The following is a 23,355-nucleotide window of genomic DNA, read 5'->3' as shown; positions in this document are numbered from 1 at the left end:
AAGCCGTATGCAGTTTGACACATATTTCCCATAAGAAAAAAAGACGTTTTTGTACATTTTATTCAGAATTTTATAATTGAAAATTTTTTCTAATACATAATATACTACTTTAAACTAATAATTAGATTGTTACATACGTTGTTTGAGCAATTTAATATTGTTTATAACAATATTCTCTTAGAATAATGCTAGAAAGTTGCGGGTTTTTTCCGAAGTATTTAAGTTTTTGTCCATTTTTCGTTTAGAGTGAGTTAATAATGAAAGCAAATTAAAAGACATAATTCTTTAAACTATTTATTATTATTTATAACTATCTTCTCTTAGAGTAATTCTGGAAAGTGTTGGCATTTTCTAAAATTTTCAGCTTTTTGTCAACTTTTCTTTTAGAGTGTGTTAATTGTTAATAGTTAATAAAATTTAACAAATATAATTGTTTAAACGAATATTATTATTAACCCATTCAGTAAGTAAAAAGTGGACAAAAAGTACAACATGTCAGAAAACCGCAACATTCTGGCATTACTATAAGAGAAGATAGATATAAATAATAATAATTTGTTTAAACAATTATATTGATTGAATTGAAAATTCATTATTAACTCACAACATGCGAAAAGTTAAAAGCTTCAGAAAATACTGCAACGTTCTCGCATTATTTCAAAGACTATTATTAAAAATAATAATAGTTTATTTCAACAATTATCTTGCCAAGTAGAATTAATTATTACCTCACTATAATTAAAAAGTGGAGAAAAAGTAGAAAATTTCAGAAAAAACTGCAACTCTCTAAAAGTATTCCAAAAGAATATTGTTATGAACAATAATAAATTGTTTAAACAATTATTTTTTAATTTAAATTGATTATTGTCTTGCTCTAACTTAAAAAGTGAAATCAAGTTCAAATTGGGAAAAAACTGTGACTTTCTTACTCTATTCTAACAGAAAATTGCAAAAAAACATTAATGAACTGTTTTTAATAACGATATAAACATCTAATTATCAGTATAAAATAGAATTTTACGTGTTAGAAATATTTTGTATTTAAAAACCGCAAAAAATTACAATTATCGCCAAAAAACACAAAACATAATTTTTCACTTACATAGTTTTTCGGAACCCTACAAAGCAGTCTTATGAGGGTGATAGTTAAAAAGTAATTATTTATTTTTATGCTATGGGTAGTTGTGAATAGAAATGTATAGCTTCATATCGAGTCTTCGTCTTATGGGCAATACGTATGAAACTACATTGAAAAAAGATTATTTGGTTCAAAGAAATGCAGTACTGAATACGTCCAACCAAATAATTTTATGATCCAAAGAAATGTTGCTCATAGCAAAAGTGTGTTTTAATTTGAAAAACAATATTTCTTGAAATAAGAATTATCTTCGGTCAAAACAATATTTGATTGGATGTATTCAGTACTATATTTCTTTTAATCAAGTAATCTTCATTCCCAGTGTACATGGGGCGTTCGGAAATTTTAAATAGATTTAAAAAAAACTTTAAGAAACTTCTTGAATTTCTTGAAAGGAATGATGCTATTAACACAAATTTTACATAAAGAATGTTTCAACTATTAGCAATTTTAGAAATGTATAGATTTTTGGGATTGTTTCTTTTCCTATTTGGAGAATGTAATAATCTAAATATATTGGTTCAGAATTAACCAGACAAAAATTCCAATTCATTTTTGGACTAGCCTAGTGTGGATGTTGTCACATGCGGCATGTCACACCTGCGGCATCTCTCCCTTGCGGAATTTATCACAATGAAATTGTCATTTTTTATTTAGATGGCCAATGACAGGGATGACTTTCCACCGCCCACCAAATGTTGGAAAAGGGGTAGGGGTGTGACTTTACATGACTTTTGTGACCAGTCAGAGGGGTGCAGTGAGAGATGCCGCAAAAATGACAATTTCGTCGGTAGAAATGCCGCGCGGGAAACAAGCCGCTAGATAGAGATGCCGAAGTTGTGACATGCCGCAGGTGTGACTTGCCACATGTAACATGATATGTCCTCCATAAAGATGGACAGAAGGAAAGCTGATTATGTCCTGGCAAACCTTGATTTTGAAATTGTTGCACACATTATCGATTTTCTATTGACTTTGCTGACTCCTGCGGATAATTACCACGGACTAAAAATCGAACTATATCTGGGTTCTCTGTTTCTCCTAAAATTCGCCTTCATCAATTACTGAAAGGCGAAGTTTTTTCTGACATTCTGAATCCAGGCAGCGTTCCACCGATTTGAATGCTTTTTCATTCTGTTGTTAAAGATGTGTAATAACATGTTTAAAAAATATATATTTATTCGCTAATTGTTATTTATTTGTTTAAACAAAAAATTTCGACAAATCGATTTTCATCTTGAATTACCGAAACAAATCAAATCCTAAAGCCACGAAAATAGCGTGTATATATATTGGAGTTGCTTTTTATAAATTGGAGGGTAAACAAAATCAACATTGCGGCCAAACTTTTTTTAACATTTTTTTAAAATTATAAATATTTGCCATACATATTCTTTAAGTCATTGGTTATTTTTATTATAATACCATTAAGCCATTTCCCTTTCGCGGTAAGCATGTCTTACCCGGTTAGGAAGGGGTTAATGTGGGGGAGGGGTACAGATTTTTAGATTGATCTAGAATTCCCGTTCTTTTTATTTAAGTAACACGCTCGTTCTGCAAATCTGCTCCGACCCAGGTTTCTGATCAATCTCTTTAGCGATCGCCCTAAGTGAAGAACCTCACACAGTCATCAAGCGAAGCTCTCCACTCGGGCCCATTAGTATCCAAGTTCTTCTGTTAAAAGGTGTCATTCACTCCATTGACACTATTTTTATAAACTATTTGTCGCCATATTTTTCTGTCATGGCATACCTCTCGGGCTTCCTACAAAAAACACTCCTAAAAAAAGTTTTTTTTAGCATTTATTTTGAAAAAAGTGAACCGGAAATGTTTACAGACAAATAGTTCTCACAATTTACAATAAGAAGGCCGGTATATATGTATCCTCTGCGGGTCATACTTTCTGAGTATGTAATTTTAAAATTCATTTTTCGAAATTCTTTGTTTAAAAAAAGAAATAACAAATAGCGGAAATATTTTTTTTTACTTTTCATCACACATCTTTAGCAACACAATGCAAAAGGTTTTATTCAAATCAGCAGAACTCCGCCTGATAACTTTCATATTTCATCCATAGCTTCCGGTATATTGCCACATCAACGTAATGTTGCTACTCTTGCTTCTGGAAACATGGTCAGAAAATCTGGAAATAAAAGTAAATCGCTTAACCGAGCAGGTAGAGAAGTTTTCTGATGAAGCAGCTTAAGCAAACTCATTTCAGCAGGGTACGCGATCGTGGACTTGAGCGTTTAAATTTCCAAAATCGGAATATATGCCATCACTCACAAAGCCTCCGTTTCTACCATTGCGAATTCGGTGAAGACTCATCGGTGTCAGTAACCGTGCACATGGACTCTGGAACCAATATCATCAACCAAACTAAACGAGCCTCTACACGTGGAGGCGATGGGTTCAGGTGAAGTCACCTCCAAACGTCTTCACATCCGTGATCGCGAATTTCGTCTAATCTCAGACTTCGTTGCGATTGTTCTTGGAAATTTCACGTAGCCTAGGTCATAACTATTGCATACTATCGCTCAGTTCCATTTCTGCACTAATCTAGGTTGGAAGACACTACTACTAGATGTATTTCTTTAGGTTATCTCAAAAATGTTATCTTGTTTTTCAGAGATCACAAGAGTCTCTCAATCTTCTGACTTTGTTGTGCGTGATGTTAAGCATCCCTTCGAGACTAAGGGCCTCCCGATTGCCATATTTCTTGTCTCTGCAATTTTCCGACATATGGCTCCCAAAAAGGAGGTAAGGGGTGGGAATTTTTCCAACAAACTTGCACGGAAAATCAGTTTTCGCAAAATTAGATTAAAGGCCCATCACCGAATTCCGATAGCACGCGAAGATATACCGAAAACGGCTGCAATTATACCGTCCGGGATGTTTGAATATACTGTTATGAGCTTCAGATTACGCAATGCAGGCCAATCCTTCAAAAGGTACATTTATCGTGCCTCAGGCGATCTCAAATTCGTTTCCGCATACGCCGATGATATTCTCGTATAAACGAGGAGGAATGCGAGAAACATGTCAAGATAGTTTGTCAACGGCTGAAAGATTTCGCGTTTCGCCTAGATATTAGCAAGTGCCAATTCGACAAATCCGAACTTGAAGTTCTGAGTCATAACTAAGACGGTTTCAAACCAGCACTGAAAAGAAACAAGCAATCGCACAATTTCCCAAGCTACGCACCATTGTAGAGCTTTGTAGGTTTCTAAGCTTGGTTAATTTTTATCAACGCAGCCCACTTCAAGCTGTTCAGGTGCAAGCACTCTCACGCAGCTCTAGCGATGACTAAGAGAAAAAACTATCTTGTCAACGCGTCCCTTCTTGCACACCCTTCATCTGATGACGACAAGTGTGACATTTTCTTGAAGGTCAAGACTTCAAGGTGATCATTGATCACAAGCCTTTAATCTAGACTTTCACTCAAAGTTCGGAAAAGCATCTTTGCGTTAGCAAACGCAACTTGCGCTCATCTCTGAGTACAATACTCGAATCGAATATCTTTTGGTTGCAGGTAATGGCGTTGCAGATTCTCTCTCGAAAGTATAACCGATACGATTACCCACCGAGTGGATTCTTATTGAACTCGCTCTCTAAATTTGAAAGTGAAAAATTCACTAATTGAATTAGTGATTGAATGATTCACTGCTGAAATAGTGATTTTTTGGTTTTTCACTATTGAATAAGTGGTCTTCTGCTGTAAAAATAGCGATATTTTCACTATTTCCAATTAGAGGATTTTATGTCACTACTATTTAGTAGTTTAATTTACTATTTAATTAGTGAAGTTGAGATCGAAGCCGTGATCATGTGATCGCGGCTAATGGTGGACTCAAGCTAACCCGCGCTGACGTCTCGTTTGCATAGTTTACATTTGTCAGCTTGCATCATTTTTCCTTCTATGAACGTAAAAAAATTTTATAACACAGGTTAGTAATATTTTCCAGTTTATTATACTTTCGTGTAGTTTCCTAGCGAAGAGTCTCCTCATTATGTGGCGATATGTATATCGAGACGAAAACATTTGCTATAGAACATGAGCGCTGTGTTCGTTTTGAGGTTATGAGATTCAGCTTTACATTCATTTTTATGAAAATACATGGCAAGCTGAATTAAGATTTTTCTTTAGTAAGTACAGTATCAACATAAATTGATTTAATTTTTAAATATACATTATAGTTTACTTCTATAACTTGTCTTGTAATATAGTTTACTGTTGGGGTTATTGGTTGACTCCAGCAAATATATTATTTCACTGTGTAATTAGTGAATTTCCACTAATTGATTTAGTAAAATATTTTCACTAATTGAATTAGTAGTTTTTCACTGAATCGTAGTGACCTACTTCTCGCTAATTCAATTAGTGAAATTTCACTATCAAACAATGGAATTTCACTAATTCAGATTTAGAGAGCTCAGAAGCTCAAGAAGTCATTTCGCACCCTCCGAATTTGTAACTATTTAGTAACTATATAGTAACCTATATCCTATACCTATTTCACCTGTAGGTACAACTTACAGGAAATGACATAGGGCCCTATAAAGGATCCTATATAGGTTCCTGTATATGTTTCTGTATGGGACCATATCCAGATGCGCAGTACTATTCTATGGCACCTACAGGTACCATATTAGGGAGTGTCCTATACAGGCACCTATATAGGATTCTATGCCCTTTCCTATAGGTGAAACATAGGTTTCTTTGTAGGATCCTATCTAGTTCCTATACAGGAATTTTCAGTACGGACATCCATATGGACATTGTTGGTCCACTCCCCGACGGCGGAGGTTACAAATGCTGCTGGACAATGATTGGTCGTCTTTCGCGATAGCCAGGGGCCATTACTCTCAAAGTTATTGAAGTCTTAACGGTATGTCAAGCGTTCGAAAAGCATTAGATCTCTCGATATGGCGCTCCTGAGACCTTGACCAACGCTCAAGGTAGTTAATTTGAATCGCAGCTCTTTACAGATTTATTCCAACTTAGAGATGTTACAGAATTCGAACCACGGCATACCTCCCATCTTCGAACGGTATGATCGAGCGCTGGCATCGTTGCCTCAAGGTAATGTACCACTCTACACAGTATTGGTCACGATCGTTATCTACCGTGTTACTTGATCTTAGATCAAATATCATGCTGATCGGTTCATCTCATGCTGAATTTCTGTACTGCAATACGCTGTGCATTATTGGAGAATTTGTTCTTGAGAGCTCATGTGAGTCATAAATGCAAAAAGATATCATGTTTCCATAAGGTACCTAAAATCAAGCTCTCATATTTTTATGCACCTCGGAACAGCTAAAAACTGACTCAAACGTCCGTACACTGGACCAAACAAGGTCATCACACACACACACACACATCTGATAGGATATATAACCTGGGTATTTTCTTCGTGACGATGTATCTAATACTCTTTCAATGCCTAACATTTCAAACACTGCAACTAATACTATGCTATTAATTCCACTAATAAAAATGTATGTTCGCAAGAAGAAAGTGTCTTTTACTACTTAAAGTTTCACGATTATTACTTGAGCAACCTGAAGAATAATTTCTAAAGACTATGCTTTTGCATACACTGAAAAAAGGGTCTAGCTTTCCCAGCTAAACGTTTAGCTGGATTTCGTCTCCCAAAAAAACATAGCTGTGCCACATGAGCTTCAAATCCTGCGCTAAATCTGCGCTACTTCGTCGATGATTTTTAAAAATTAATTATGATTAAAAACAGTGCAAAACCAGTTTAAATGATATTCGGGGTTAAAACCAACTCAAGGCAAACACCTTCATTGATCTAAACTACCCCCAAGGGCTGCCACCCACACTTACGCATAATATTCATTTACATTCATCCTGATTGAGAGTACCCATTTATCTCGGTCCTAAAATGCGTCTTTGGACATCCCGAAGAACATATCTAAAAATAAAGAAAATTGCAGCCAGGAAAAACTTTTGAGGGTAGAAAAACCATCACCTTTAACGAAAAAAAAAATCGTGAAAATTGCACGAATTGCCGGTGCCCATCGACACCGGTTTTAAAATGTGTCTTTGAACACCCCTAACAACATATCCAAAAATGAGAAAAATCGCAGCCAGGGAACATTTTTACGGGGTTGAAAGGGGGTCATTTACAAAATACGTTATACATTAAGGGATCGGAGGGGGGAGTATCATTATCCAGGTTGGGAGCAATGGAAAAGCATCACGCAGGGGGGGGGGGGTCAGAAGTTCCTGAAAAATGTATCACGGAGAATGCCCCCAAATGCATGAAATAATTTCATAATAATTATTTGTATAAATAATACAATCCAAAAAAATTGTAACGCAAGGTTTCATTCAGTAGAATCTACAATTACTAAACATTGAGTAATTCAGGGTAATTTTTTAAGTATTGCGATTATTCATTTTATACTTTCAGTTTAAAGATATCCCCTACTAGGGGATAGCCTACATTTTATGATAATAAATTTTAATGAATAAAACAAGTCAAATGTGTAATACTGATTTCAAGTTTCATTGTATGTATACAATAAGACTGTGACTGTTCATTACTAAATAATTAAAAATATAGTCTGCAAATCGTTAAAAAATTATTTTCACATTTTACCTTGCTTTCTAAAGTACAATAATTAAATTTGTATAAGAATAGCTTAAAGAAAGGGAAAATTTTCAAAGAAAAAATTATATAATTTCATTTCCATTTAAATTACTCAAGGGAGAACCCTCGGTAATAGAATTATAAATGAGAATCGTTTGATATTTGGATGACAGTTGTATGAAAATGCACTGAAGCTCTGTTTAAAATGTTGGAACCTTTCAGAGCTTCATAGTCGAGAAATCAATGATTGAACATAACACGTAGTCTTATGAGAAGACGTACTTTTTGTAGTATATAAGAAGATTGAAAAATGAAAAAGTTCTGAAATAATTCTGACCTATATAGAATGTTATCCAAAATCCATATCTGCTTCGAAAAGTATCATTCAGAGCCTATAAGAATAAAAGAATAGTTATTTATATCGTAAATGTATGGCTGACGTCAGCGAGCTGAAGTTATGGCGACGCCGCATAGTGGGAAAAAGCACCTTTTTTGGACAAAAATCGACCGACAGTGCAATTCTTAACGGATTTTGATGTTTTTTTTAGAAATGACCGTAAGACTTCCAGTTATAACAAGTAACTGCGGATATTTTAATTCGACTTAACGTAAATTTTTTATTGAACAACAAAGTTACAACTTTTTGTTGCTAAACTTTTCCGTGATACCATTTTTTCTAAGACTTTCAAATTCATTAAAAAATGTCATAAATCAATTAAATAAGTAACTAAAAATAATTTCTAGTGGATTAGGGTTACTACAAAAATTGTTAACAATGTTATAAACAAATTATTTCACAAAAGTCATTTTTTCGAGATTCACAATGATTAGATAATTTTAACCCATAGCTTTTGTATAAAGTATCACAGATAATGATGTGCGCTTTCAATAAGTTAGGAATAGATAATAATTGCCAATTATTTAAACAATTTTTATAAAAAAAAAGCACATTTTGACTATTTTTTCATGAATAGCTCTGATTTTTTTTGCGGATTTAATGCAAAATGTCTTGTAAAAGACTCTTTGCTGACATATTTTTAAAAGTGACAGAAACTGGTAATTATTTTTAAAAAATTTATGAACAAATGCACATTTTTACGATTTTTTTAATAGGCTAGATTTTTTTTCAGAATGAACTGAAAATGTCTTGGCAAAGACTGCTTGCAAATAAATCTTTCTTGAAATAAAATAAAACAAATGAAGCAAACAAAATCAGGAACGACTTGAAGTTGCTGCAGCTACAAATAAATTATTTTTGGTATCAACTATACCTAAAAACAGTTGACTGTAGCAGGAGCTACTTTCAGTCGTTGATTTGTTTTTCTGCATTTGTTTTATTTTGCTTCATGGAAGACGTTCACAAATAGACTGCGTGTTTCTACGGAAATATTGAGGGAATCCTTCGAAGTATTTTTTAACATGGAATACAGAATAAAAAATCAACACTTATGTGACATCATTTGGAATAGGGATCCACAATCAAAATGTAACAAAGTAGATTTGATTTTGGATAATATTAATGCTACGTCTTCTCTTTATGAAAGTCAGTTAATGGTTATAAGAAAAAAATTGGTTGACGACTCTTTTATGCCTTTGTGTAATAGAAAATAGAAAAGTTTCTGTAGGAAAAAAGCATTGTTTGTACAAAATCATGCTGCATTCTTAGAAGCAGAATTCAAGGTACCTTTTCCTTGCCCACCTATACAAACAAAAAGGTTTAACTTATGTTCTAAAGAGAGGAAGACCACGATTATCATCTGAAGATGGATCCGAAAAGACGAAGAAAAAGCGCGTCCAAGAACTTGCTTCAAATTATAGTAAGGAAGAATTATCCAAAGCACTTTCATTGATCAAAAATGAGTCCGATTGCGAATCTGGGACACAGTTTCGTAAGGAAAATGTTGACGACAATAAATTGCAAAGAACCTTAGCGATGTACGTGGATTTAGGTCTGTCGAAGAGGAAATACGAAAAGCTAACAAAGTGCAATGAAGAAATAACTGGCAATGATTCATATCCGCCGTATTTAAAAATCTCCGAAGCGAAAAAACCTTGTTATCCAGGAAACGGTGAGCATATAGAGACATCTAATTTAGGAGCAAGTGTCCATTTCATAAGTTTACTGGGTCATACAGTTAAGCGAATCTTGTTGCAAATGGAAAAAGATGATCTCGCTAATCTTTTTGGTAAAAAACTAGTGCTCTTTGGAAAGTGGGGTATGGACGGTGCTTCTGTGCATCAGATGACACGGCAAAAGTAGTCAAAGAAGAGTGATGATGTGGATACAAACGATGAATCTTATAACAGTGATTCTGAGAGTGAAGAAAACATCAGCTATCACAAGAGCCTTTTCACGGATAAATCTTTCTTTTTTATTTCCTTCGTCCCTTTTCATTTAAAAGCAGATGATGATATTACTTGGACGAAGAAAGCGTACAACTATCACATAAAGCTGCTGGAAAAAGTTCTTACCTATTCCACTGGTATCAGTTGAATGAGTTCTGATATCAGCTTTGACTTCAAGTGTACGATGATTGACGGAAAGGTATGTAATATTCTAACTGGACAGAAAGCATCTTCTCGCTGCAATATTTGTGGAGTTGGATCAAAACATGTTAACAACTTAACATATGTAGCTAAAATTCCATGCAATGAGGCACATTATAAATTTGGTCTCTCGACGTTGCATGCCTGGATTCGTCTTCTGGAATATTTGTTACATGTTTCCTACAATATGGATCTTAAAAAGTTTTCCGCAAAGAAAAAAGGAAGAAAAGGAAATGAAAAAATCAAGAAAGGAACGTATTCAGATACAATTAAGATCCAAACTGGGTTTAACAGTTGATGTGGTGAAGCAGGGTTATGGAACAACAAATACCGGAAATGTTGCCCGTTCCTTTTTGGGAAAGCTAAATCGGTTGCTAAAATAACCGGTTTGGATCAAGATCTGATCACCAGATTCTACGATATATTACAAGTTATAACGTGCGGAAGGATAGTTAATTGTGCGAAATTGAAGACTTACTGTTTGGAAACCGCTGATCTTTGTATAAATCTTTATGCTTGGTATAAAATGCCACCATCAGTACATAAGCTGCTTATTCACGGAAGTGACATAATTCAATCTTTTGAGCTACCATTCGGTTGTTATTCAGAAGAGTCGCAAGAGGGAAACAATAAGATCTTTAGAAAAGTTACAGCTAATAACAGCAAGAATAAACCCCTCTTCCTTTTATGCGCAAGCACTAAGTTTCCATCAAATATGACGACCTGTGGCAATTCAATCTAAATCGTGGAGGATGATTAAAATTATCTATAATTTGGAAGTGCAGTTAGATGAAATTCTTCATTCGTCAGCCAAATAAACCCCGAATAACATTTTTAGGGTCAAAAATCAATATATAAGTTGAATTGTTTATTTTGTATCTAATTGACTTTGACCTCAATTCTCAGTCATAGTAAGGTCACCATTAATCAATTATCAGTTAGAGATTTAACTTTTATCTTGAACATTTTTCGAAATCAGTTATAGATTAGGAATAATCCACCTGAAAAGATTCAAATAACTACTGACAGGTAAAGCAAAGAGAAAAATTTGATTCCTCTTATCATAAAAAAAATGCAGACCAATCTGAAACTTTCAGACGATTAATGTCTCATAATAAAATAACTTTTAGTATAGATTGGAAGTCCGAATTCGCGGGCGCAAAAATGGGTGCACTTTTAGGTATATCTTTGTTAAAGGGGGTTGATTTTGGAACTTAAGGGTTGTGTTGGAGAATTTTTTGCTGACTTCAGGAGCCCAAAATTCGGGTGGAATTGAATGTTTATGATTTTAGGAAGAAGATTGACTTTTAAAAAAAGTGAAGAGTCCAAAAATTGTAATTGGTACCCAAAAAAGCGCAAAATTCTGAGCTATGAAAAATCACAACATTTGATTGTGAAGGTGCTAGCTTAATGAACCTCGATTTTCACCTTAGGCATGCTAACATATATTTCATAATATTTCAAGAGCTAGTAAATGTTTCATTATGATCTTGAACTCATTTTAAAGAGAAGATTTTCCAATTTCATTTAGCGAAGTTTCAAAATTTTGACATTCACTCTCCTGACGCATGCAGAAAAAGGAATTTGAGAATTTAAAATTGGTCCAAAAGGACAACTATGTCGGCCTTTTACACGTGCTATATTGGCCCCTATTAATCAGAAACATCTAAAGAAGGGGGGAAACGACGCAACATTTAATAACAATTCTAGCCATTTACGAAAAACTATTTTAAAGATTACTGAATTTTGAGGTGAAATAGCTATATTTCATTTTCATTTATTCTTGTTAAAGCATAAGAATATCTTGAACACTTAACATTACGAAAATTTTCAATATCAAACGCTTGTCAAATTAAATCATTGTTTTTTAACCCCTCATGTGTAGACTGGGCCCTTAAAGGAACAGTCGAAATTTCATATTCAAATTTCCCTCCAATATTTGTAATGTATTTCAATTTTTGTTAACATCGGTTTAAAACTTTTGAATTTGGCAACTACCGAGACATGAAGCACACACTTCGAGAAGTCCCTGCATTTTTCAGATTTTTTTAAAGTCTTAAAAATCTCGAAAATTCGCCTGTTACCTAAACACCGTGTCCCGAAAAATATAGTGTACACACGCATCAATGTAAAATTGCATTATTTTTTGAAGATTTTGATTGAAAAATAGTTAAATTAATTTTTATTTACAAATTTGTATGTATAATTAAAAATTGCAAGTCTTAAAAATTATACCAGTTAATATCAATGTCTAAGACTAGAGAACTATGGAGTATACCCTCAAGGTGAAACAATAAATTATTAATCGATCTATTCCATATGTTAAAAGTGACAGACAGAAGTAATATTTTTCCTGAATTGGATACAAGTTCATTTAAATATAAAAATAAAATTGCAACTAAATTTCGTGCAAGATTTTGTTAACAAGAATCAATTTTTAATTTAATTAAATTCGATTCAAACATAAAATAATAAACTAGAGGCAATTATAAATAGCAATGATAATTCAATTAAAAAGTTTTTCAATACTTAGCTATAAGAGAAAGTTAAATAATATATATTTTACAAAAAGTGCCACTCAAACTTGAAAAAGGCCCGGCTACTTCATAGTCAACAATTATATTATTATTTTAATAATGTGTTCAAACAAATAGGTTTGTTGATTTTTTATGAAATTATACCTCGCTACTAAATTGGTAAAAAAAAATCTAAAGAAAATCCCAACTCTCTAGCATTGATATAGAACAATATAGTTATAAACAATAATAATTTGTTTAAACAATGTTTGTTAAATTGCATTAATTATTATCTTAGTCTAACTGAACATGTGAGCAGAGAGTTGATAATAATAAGAATAAATAAGAAAGTGTTTAAAAAATTATTTTGGTTAAATTGAATTATTACCTCACTTTAATTGAAAACTGGGCCGAAAGTAGAAAATTTTAGAAGAATCTGACATTTTTTCGCATTATTCTAAGAGAATATTATTGTAAATAACAATAAATGATTTAAATAAGTACTTCTGTTAAATATAATTGATTGTTGCCTATCTCTACAACTGAAAAGTTGAAAACGATTTTTATTTTAAAACTTACAAAAAATCATAATACGCGCCAAAAACTCGCAAAACTCAATTTTTCACTTATGGCGTTTTTTAGAACCCTACAAAACAGACTTATGGGGGTGATATTCCAAATGTAATTTTTTACTCGTATTCTATGGTTAATCGCGAAAATAAATGTAGAGATGCAGCTTGATTTGCGTAATATTAACGATTCGGAATCAAATTTACAGAAACCTCCAATTTTATTATGGGAAATAGGTTAAACTTCATGGCCCTTGCGAAAACTCAAAATATAATTTGGCAAAAAAAAGGCATTTGTTTTTGTGTGGATTTTAAGAAATATTGGGGCGACATGCATGCAAATTAATATTTTCAATAACAAATCATGCATTTCTTTATGATCGTTTTCAATTTGAACCTCTGTTACTTTTTTTTATTGGCAATCCGTTTTCTTGCCACTGCTTACTGTTTGACACATTAACCAGCTTAACCATTATCCAAACACCAGAAATGTTGTACTACTTATCCCTTTAGACTTGTATTTTCTTTGCAGATAAACTAGAGATCAGATAAACCACATCCGAGTTTCGTCAACATTTCACCTTTAACTAAAACGTGCAAAAATTGCCAAGAAGAAAATCCGACATGCAAAAGGTAAAAAGGATATCAATTTCAATCTACCTTGTCGTTTCACTAAGCAGCCACCCACACATAAATTCCAGCTTGTTGAACGGAAGTGGTCCATTCTGCACGACACACAACATTGTCCAGTCAAACATAAACCACAAAAGTATGTGCACCAGGTAAAAAACTAGAGAGTCCCATTCAAAAAGCACACTAGCTGCCCAGGAGGCGCAAGCGCCCAAAAGTAAACACTCGCTGAGGGGCTCCAGCACTATAGTCGTTGGAAGCATCGCCACCCTGAGTTTCGCCCATCTTCTCAACCTTGCTTGAAAACTTTCAACTTCACAATGCCCACTATTTTGCATAGCTGGATGCGAACACACTGTAATCCTCCACCCTCTATCTGTCAAACTTTTCGCATAAAAGAAGTCCTCCGCCAGATAAACTCCAAAAGTCTTCAACCCCCCAACTTCCTCCAACGGCGCCTTCCTCAACAGGGCGCTCATCCCCGTATGACAATTTATCCTCAATAAATCAGCCGCCAAGTACATTCTAGATTGCACTGTTCCAAAATATATTTTTTCATACACAGAAGCGAAGCCTTCCCTGTCACACGTAAACGGCATCTGGTGAACCAGTGCCACTTTCTCTGTCATATAATTAACCATGTCCAATAAAGTGTCTTCCTTCATTCTAATCCCACTGTCACTTATCAGAATCAACTCATATTTCGATGATTCATAAGCTGGCTGCATGTTGTTGATTTTGGGGTTAACTCCAACCCCACAGCCTCCCACAAAAAGTCTCGCATCCACCAAAGGATATTTTTCCATTAATTTGTTAACGAGCATCAAAACTGGGTCTGTTGCGTCCTCGACACAAAATAGAAGCTCGTAGACTGGATAATTCAAGAGGAAAAAAGTCTCGAGGTTTCCAAAAAGATTCGGATCCACTCCCATTAATGGTTTGATTATGGAGACGCCGGGTAAGGGCGTTTCGTAAGTTGGCACTTGCGCGACCTTCCGATGCAGTTTCCAACGACCGGACACTAACGCTATTATGTGCACGAGCCACATCGAGGACCAGAAAACCATGAAGAATACCGCGAACCCGTATAGGGTGCAGAGCATGTAGTTCATTTTTCTCAATGAAATTTCAAAAACGAAATTTCGAAATGTCTGTTTTCCTGTGGATTCAATTCATACTTTATCACCTCGGTGTATCTAACGTTCAATGTAAATCAAATAGAATAAAATTTCTCTCAATTTCGAAGGATCCAAGTAACGCTGCTACTTTTTAACCGGCCGGTGGGGTTATGTAGCCCTGTCATCCCTATCGAGATCGGGCTGGGCGTCGTTGCCGCTTCATCCTGGCTCCAAGTTTCCTTCTCCGGAGCATCTCGTTGAAGGGGTTTACAATTTTTTTAATTATTGAACATTTATTCCAACTTGACAGAAGCACAATAACTCAATAACACATTAACATTATTGATCCACAGGAGGGAAAACAACATTAATTGCGAATTTGGGATTTTGAGGTGCGAAACATTTGCTGGGAAGGAATTGCGATATCGTATACGGATGTATGATTACGAGAAACAAGGAGACTTGGAAGCGCGTCGCCTTGATTGAAACTGGACCCGGTTTCCACATTCACTAGCACTCGTCGAGATTATCGAGAAATCGATGGTTTTTTACGGTTTTTTTCACAAGAGAATATCTGAGAGGAGACATCGTGGATTGCTAAATTCGACCCAGTGCACGAGAATTGTGGAGATGACAATGAGGCAGGTGGAAACTTCAATTATAGTGCATTCACAATTTTACATACACTTAGGGGTTGATGAACGCTGGAGAAAGATATAGGCGTCACGATACTCTGCCAACAAAACTGGCCAACAAATGCCAGCAAACTGTGCGAGTTCGTGGAGAGCCGGCAGTCGATTTGTGGCTCCGTTCATTTCGAACTTATCGAACCCCCTCCACCAATTAAAACGGTGCGCGCGCTTCCTGCGAGAAATATGAAACTGATGTGATAGAATGATGGGATTTTGTGTAGCTTAATCATTTTTATTTTGTTGATAATTAAAATTTGTAGGTCAGCGTTTTGTAAAATGAATTAAAGTAATGAAAATCATATTATTTTTAGGCTAGGTTTAAACAAGGTTTATTGTATACGTAAAAAATTGCACTTTTACCTTTGCACACCACTAAGAATAACATTTTTAAATTATTTCTTAAATCATGAAATTCTTTTGTGATGATGAATAAGCAAACATATGGTCTATTATTCTACTTTATATGTAGAAGTATTGCTGAATAATTAAGTAAGAATACATTCAGAAATTCCGAATTATTTAAAATGGTCAATACATTTTATAATAATTTGCCTAAAAGTAAAGTCTAGAATATCGAAATTTCTCATTTTTCTAGAATAAAACCTTTGAACTTGTTCAAAGAGTTGAAAATTTATGATCTTCATAGCAAGATAATCAAAGTATGTTTTCTTGAAATTGTAATTACAGGGTTTGGATAAAATAGAATGAGGCCTAACAAAGTGGCATTAGCCACATAAAATTACAAGAAAAATATCAAAGGATTTCAAAACAAGTCTGCAAAAGAATTCAGGAAAATTCAGAATCTGAACTCCCATTAATACGCGAAGTTTCCTACATCGAAAGTTCCACCAAAGAGTAGAAAAAAAGTAGAAGCTATTCTTTTTAATCGACTTAGAAAAATTTAATGGGAGCTCATTGAGAGTAATTAAAAAATGAAGGAATTCAAAAGAAATAATAGAAAGAAAGAGAATTTTGTCACTTTGAACACGCAAAACCTAGTCCTTTTAATGGATTCAACAAAATTTCAGTTGTGAATATAAAATAATTATGGTAATAGAAATAATTTGTAGTACTGTCAAAGAATATTTTGATAATTTTGTTTAAAGATAAATAAATTTTGTTTACCTTGCACAACATTATAAAATGAATCTATTATTATTTATTATATTATTAAATCTATAATTTATATAAACAAGAGAATATATTATAATTAAAATTACTCCACCGTTATATCAGACAAAATATTGAAATTTCCAAACTTATATTCCACAAAAACAAATAGAAACTATGCATATGCACATATTTTGTGGACAGATTAGAAGGAATTAAAATAATTGAGAATAAAGCACATAAGTATGGAATTAAAAATACCTTGACAAAAAAATTGAAATTTTTAAACTTACGTTACACACGGAGGAATATAACTATGTAAGAGCACATGTTTTGTGGGTAGATTAGAAGGAATTAAATTATCCGAAAATACAGCATATAAGTATGGAATTAACAATAACTATGATAGGTGTGTCCACTGATCGGATTAAGCGGAATTAAAAAAGTGGAAAATATGTTCGTCTGCATGACGCAAGTGTCAATCGTTTAGAAAATAGAAAAAAATTGGTTTTGGAGGTAAACCTATTCTTTCGTTGGGCACTTCTCCTGATGGAAAATTAGCAGATTCAAACAAATTAAATAATGCTCACTCTTTCGATTTAATTTGAAAATATGAATTTTTCACTATTCCTCTCTTCTTACCGGGATATTTCAAATTGGTTTTCAAATATTCTTCACACAATCAAAACAAACTTCAAAAGTAAAATCATTTTTTAACAAGCGACATTCAGGTAGGAAACTTCTTAATCTGGATTTAAAATAGTTCTTCCTGAATTATTGTTAAACTATCGAAAGTAGATGTAGAAATTCATTAAATAAAATTAATATGGATACAATATTGAATTCAAAATGAAATCCTTTCAATTGCCAAGATTTTAAATCGAAATATATTGAATTTTCAGCAAAGTAGTTGCATTTTTAACCAATAAATATAACTTTTAAAGAAAACAATAAATCCATAATCAAAGTCAGTTGCATTATCAACCAAATAATTTAATTATCAAGCCAGAAATACCAATTTTTTATAACACGGTTGAACTCTCTGCCCAAAAAGTTGAATTTTCAACAAGTAACAACGTTTTTAATCAAGAAAGATGAATTTCAAACCAAATAGTAGAATAAAAAAATGTAACCAAAATGGTTGACTTTCAATCAAAAACAGATCAATTTTCAACAAAATATGTGAATTTTCAACCAAAGGGTTGAATTTCCAATACGAAGACAAATTTTTGATAAAAGAGTTACATTTTCGACAAAAAAGTGTAGTTTTTAACAAAAACAGAAGAATTGTTAATCCAAAAGAATTAATTTTTTCCGACAAAGTGAATTTTTAACAAATTTCAATAAAATAACGAATTTTTAGGCAAAAAGTGTAAACTTTCAGACAAAAATAGTTGGAGTTTCTCATAATTCAGTTTGCATTTCAGCGAACAAACGCAAAAAAATGCAAAACTTCTTGAAAACAGCGAAAAAGAGAAATTCCTTTAAAAAAAAGGCTTTTGAGGAAAAAGTTCAAAGGCTAATGAAAATTAAAATTAAACGATTTTAAACGCTTTGGACTTCAAAATGTCGGTTAAGGTTTGCGATATGAAAAAATTAGATTTTTGATTACGGATTCACGAAATTATAAGCTATTCAACTTAAAGCGCTATTAATTTAAATTTTTCTGAGTATAAGGCTACAGTTAAAAAATATTCAATATTTAATTTTCTCAACTGAAAAGGTAGACTTTTTCTGTTTTAGAATTTCAGTTTTAAAAGTTTCATTTTGCTTAAAACTAAAACTAAGTATAGCGAACTTCTGAAAAAAATGGAAAAGTCGATTAGTCGCATTTGTCTACAAAAAGTCACACAATCCGAGCTCTGTTATTACTACTCTTATCTCTAATAAAAAAGTTACTTCTTTATTGAAGTTAAGTAAAACTGCAATGGAAATAATTTATCTGATTTTGGAATTCTTATCAACAAGATAACGATTTAATAAGAGTATGTTACTCATTTATCTTATCAACTGGCAAAACACCAATGTGATTTGTATTTTTGAGCGATGAGTTTGCTGCAAAACACGATATGTTGTGTTATCGAGATATAAAGAAAATTCTTGAAATTGTTACTGCGATAACATTTACATTTTTACAATTGTTTCAATCAACACATATTCGTCAGCTTTACTTAGCAATTCAATTGAAACGTGTCAAAATATTTTTTATCTGAATAATTTAATATGATATCCAATTTATAAGCCCAAGTAAATTTAAATGATATAACTATTTAAAACCTTTTCAAATGGAATATAAACTAATATGAATTAAAAATTTTCTCATCATAGTTTTCTCTTATCCGAGAAAATTTTTTTATTAGCTGTAAATGAAAATACGAACTAAAGTAAAGCCATTAGAATGTCCTCTAGACTGTCATTTCTTCCTCTATTTTTTTGAAAGAAATTATTATTACAAATATTTTAGGTCAAGGGCTCGTCCTCATTTGCACAGTCACATTACATACGATCCGACAACATAACTTTGTATCGTCACGCGATCTCGTCCTTTCCGTTATTTCCAATCGCACATGAGAAAAAGGCCTGTTTCAATTATTCTAGAAAAACATTCATGCAATTGAATTGATTCTGAAGAAAATGAAATTTAAAAGCGTTTAGCGATTGATTCGTTCAAGGATATCAATTTCAAATATTATTCAAGTATTTAATTTTAACATTAACTTAATTCATTAATGTTGTGTTATTTTAATTTAAGTTTCCTTGACCAATTAATAGTTTTTTCTGATTCATTAATATTGAAAGCTCAGAATTAAAATCTCTTTTAACATTTGCACTACAAAATAAAAAGCTTTGCGAATTTATTATTATTTACGGGTATTTAAAGTTCCTCTCCTAGAAATTCTTTGCTCTTTGACTTTTGAAAGTTGCTTCTTCAAAATCACTGACTTTTGCCTCATTTCCTGTTTTTTAGACCCTGATTAAATTATTCAGTAGGTCTTTCTTGTTTTCAAAGCTCATTTATATTTTGAAAACGTACTACTTAACGATTATAGACAATTGTTTCATAATTTATAAACACGGCGCTATAAGTTAAGAAGAAAATATAAACAAAATTAAAAATACATTTTTCGTTTTCTTTTCAATAATAAGTAAAGCCACGGGTATAAGCTAGAGACGAATAAAAATTAATCGAATAATTTGAGCCGAAAAAAATGTTTTCGTTTGGAATATCCGAAAGACGTAACCACACTTTTTTTGAAATCGGTTAAAATAATCTGTTGACTTTTTCAACTGTTAAAATCCGTCAAATTTTACCTATGGGCAAAACAATGACGATTTCTTGCAGGTAAAACTTGAGTAGTGAATAAGAAAAATTAAAAATTAGAAAAAAACTGTTGCTAGTTACATTTTTTTTTTTATAATACACAAAGAAGAATGACAAAAAAGTCGGAAATTTCTTCGGTTTTAATTATAATACACACTTTATTCAGAAGTTAGAACTTAAAAAACCTGCTTTTCGAGAAAAAAACATTTAAATCCCAAAATCGATACTTTTGGATCTGTTTTCACCGAACAGAAGACATTATTAATCAATTTTATTTTTTTTTGTACTCCTTCTGATGAGAAAACTATTATAACATTTTTAAGGATTCGCAAGACCTAAAATAAAGTACGATTCCTCTTTTCCTAAAGTGTTTATTTCTCTGAAAGTAAATATACTCATTTATGAAGTTGTGTATAAAATAATACATGTTGTGTTAATTAAATTATACTAAATCATAGTATTTTTTATACCGTATTCTTACAATTTATTAAACTATAACATATTCCTGAAATATATTTAAGTCAGTTTCTTTTTTTTACATTTCAACTAACCCAAGCCGTTAGTCTAATGACTCAAAAGACTTCTTTGGCGATTGTAAAAGTAAATCTCATTTATAAAATCTGTCACAAAATTTCTATTCTAAAAAAACCGTCAAAAAAACTGATTGGAAGATCGTAAATCGGAAGATAATGGAGAAACTTTTAATATGATTGAAAAAACCTATCTTGAGTCACTCAACTTACTCCAGACCTTAAAACAAAAATCATAACAGCCGCCTTAATTTTCGAAGGAAGAAAAACGTGATGTAAAATTAAGTTGATCGTGCGATTAAAATTAAATATAGCTACCTTTAATTTAGTCAATATAAGTTTCTTGTCATTGAAAAATTCCTTTCTGTTTCAAGTTCTGGATTTTATACTTGGGAAAGTGCGATCTGTTCAGTGTAATTCCTTAGACAGGTAATATTAAAATTGTCTTATGAAATATCAGGCCTCTGCGAGTAAAACTTTGCCATTCGACAACAGCAATTTTTAGAATCTTAGTTGGTAATCTCCATAAAAACCTACGCTTCCGAATCTCTTTCATATATTAATATGTACACGTATGCGACAAATTTCATTAAACGCTTGAGCCTATTTCTTTTCACAAGAACTTTTTTCTCTCTCTGATATATTTAGTTCCTTATACTTTAAAATATACCCCACGACAAATATCATAGTTAATGTTTTTTTTATAACTTCTTCTATCAATTTCTAATCGTTATGTTATTTACAAATTGTACGTAGCTAATTGTTTCTCCTCTGTCTTTATCGCTGTCTTTTCTTTTCACTGATTTAAGGAACAAAGTATCTAGTTTTATTTTGCAATAGCATTTTAGATTACTTCAACGTAGAACGTGAACAATGATAAATTCCTCTATCGATATAGGATCTATATAATAATCAATAATGAGGTTAAAACGTAAATTATACTTTATAAAAATACTATCAACGGCCACTTACTTCGTTAACGTATTAATACAATTCCAAGTGGGCACACCGGATTAATCATTCGTAATAAATCTCTATTCGGATAGTGCCACACACACTAAGCGTTTTTCGTCTTTCTTTCATATTCCATTTTGTCAATTTTAATTCAGTTCGCAGGCGTTTTAATCAATCGCAAATTGTGAAACATAAATTGTCCATATCTTCAATTGCCGTCCTAAATTCATAACAAGACTTGGAAATATTTTCATTTGAACATGTTTAGCAGAGTTCTACAGAGAATATACTCGAGACTGCAATCTAAATCAAATGTCATATTTAATTGTAATTAATTTAAAGGTGAATTCTATATTCAGTTGAATTTGGGAGAATTTACATTAATTGCGATAAATTCGACTGCATTCATCTAATCTCAGATGAACCGAGTTGAATTTGCTTAAAGTAAGTTAAATTTACATCAACTTATTCATATTTACTTTAATAATAAGCCTACTTGAATTCATTATAATTATTTTTTGATTTAGTTTAATTCACTTAAACAAGAGTTCAATTAAAAACATTTAATATCAATTTTGGTTTAAATAAAGTTTTTTTATCATAGAATCACTTGAACTCAAACAATTAAATTTATTTTCCTTCATTTGACTTCACTCGAGTTTTTCTAGAATTCAATTTGAATTCTATTAAATTCAGTTAAACTTATTTCAACTGAGTCAATTTAGATGAATTTCATCTTGGAATAACTGAACATCGAGAGATTAACCAATACTGAAATCAGGTATATATCTGTTTCTGAATACTTTTACATTTTTGTGATTAAAAAAAAATGTATTCAGTTGTATTGAAGTGAATTAATAAATTTCAAAGATTAGAGTAACTCCGGCTACACATTTTTTGACCAATTTTATATGTTTTATGCAAATAGGCAGCTTCTATTCACTAGTATTTTTAGTGGAGTTGTCCTTTACTCAGTTATATTCAATTGAATTCACCTAAATTCTTCGGAATTATTTTGTGGTTAACTTCTCGCTGAATATTTGGAAGCATTCTGTGGAATTTACCGTCAATTAAGTATAATTATGTAGAATTCACTTGATTTTCTCAAATAAACTCAGAAATATGCTCGACGATATTCCCAATTTCAAATTCTCGGGAATTTCAGAACTCTAATTTGTAGTATAACGCCATTATATAACTTCATGTTACAACTGTGTTTAGTACATTTTTTTCAATACGGTTAATAGATTAACATCTTCTAATTGAACTGTGCCGAATAACTTTCGATAATACAATAAAGTGATTGATAAATAAGCTGAGCGAAGGGATAACAAAGAATTTAGCCTTCGTTGCGTTAAATTCTGGAATGTTTCATGACACGCCTTGAAAGGACGATCACAATAATAATAATCATCTCACAGGAATGTTGATATTGCGTTAAAATTTCTCAGATTTCTTGAAAGCCTGTGGCTGAACCATCAAGGTTCCGTCGCCATATTCTGATCATAAAACTATCAATTAGTTCATTATATTACAATATACCTACAATCCGTGTTCTTTCCTTAAATACGCACGATTACTTTTCCTGTGTTTTTGAAATTCAGTACTT

The 23,355-nt window shown here is 32.4% G+C and overlaps 1 protein-coding gene across 1 annotated transcript in view; it reads right to left on the bottom strand.

Annotated features, from left to right (window-relative positions):
* Nucleotides 1-15,132, bottom strand: part of LOC117174564 (ceramide glucosyltransferase) — a 39,095-nt gene extending 23,963 nt beyond the window's left edge. The window contains exon 1 of the mRNA XM_033363784.1: nucleotides 14,051-15,132. Coding sequence (XP_033219675.1) covers nucleotides 14,051-15,132 — 1,082 coding nt within the window. The remainder of the gene's footprint in view (nucleotides 1-14,050) is intronic.
* Nucleotides 15,133-23,355: the final 8,223 nt, after the last annotated feature.

This window comes from Belonocnema kinseyi, chromosome 6 (assembly GCF_010883055.1).
Source record: "Belonocnema kinseyi isolate 2016_QV_RU_SX_M_011 chromosome 6, B_treatae_v1, whole genome shotgun sequence".
Lineage (NCBI taxonomy): Eukaryota > Metazoa > Arthropoda > Insecta > Hymenoptera > Cynipidae > Belonocnema > Belonocnema kinseyi.
This window is presented reverse-complemented; position numbering and strand designations above follow the sequence as displayed.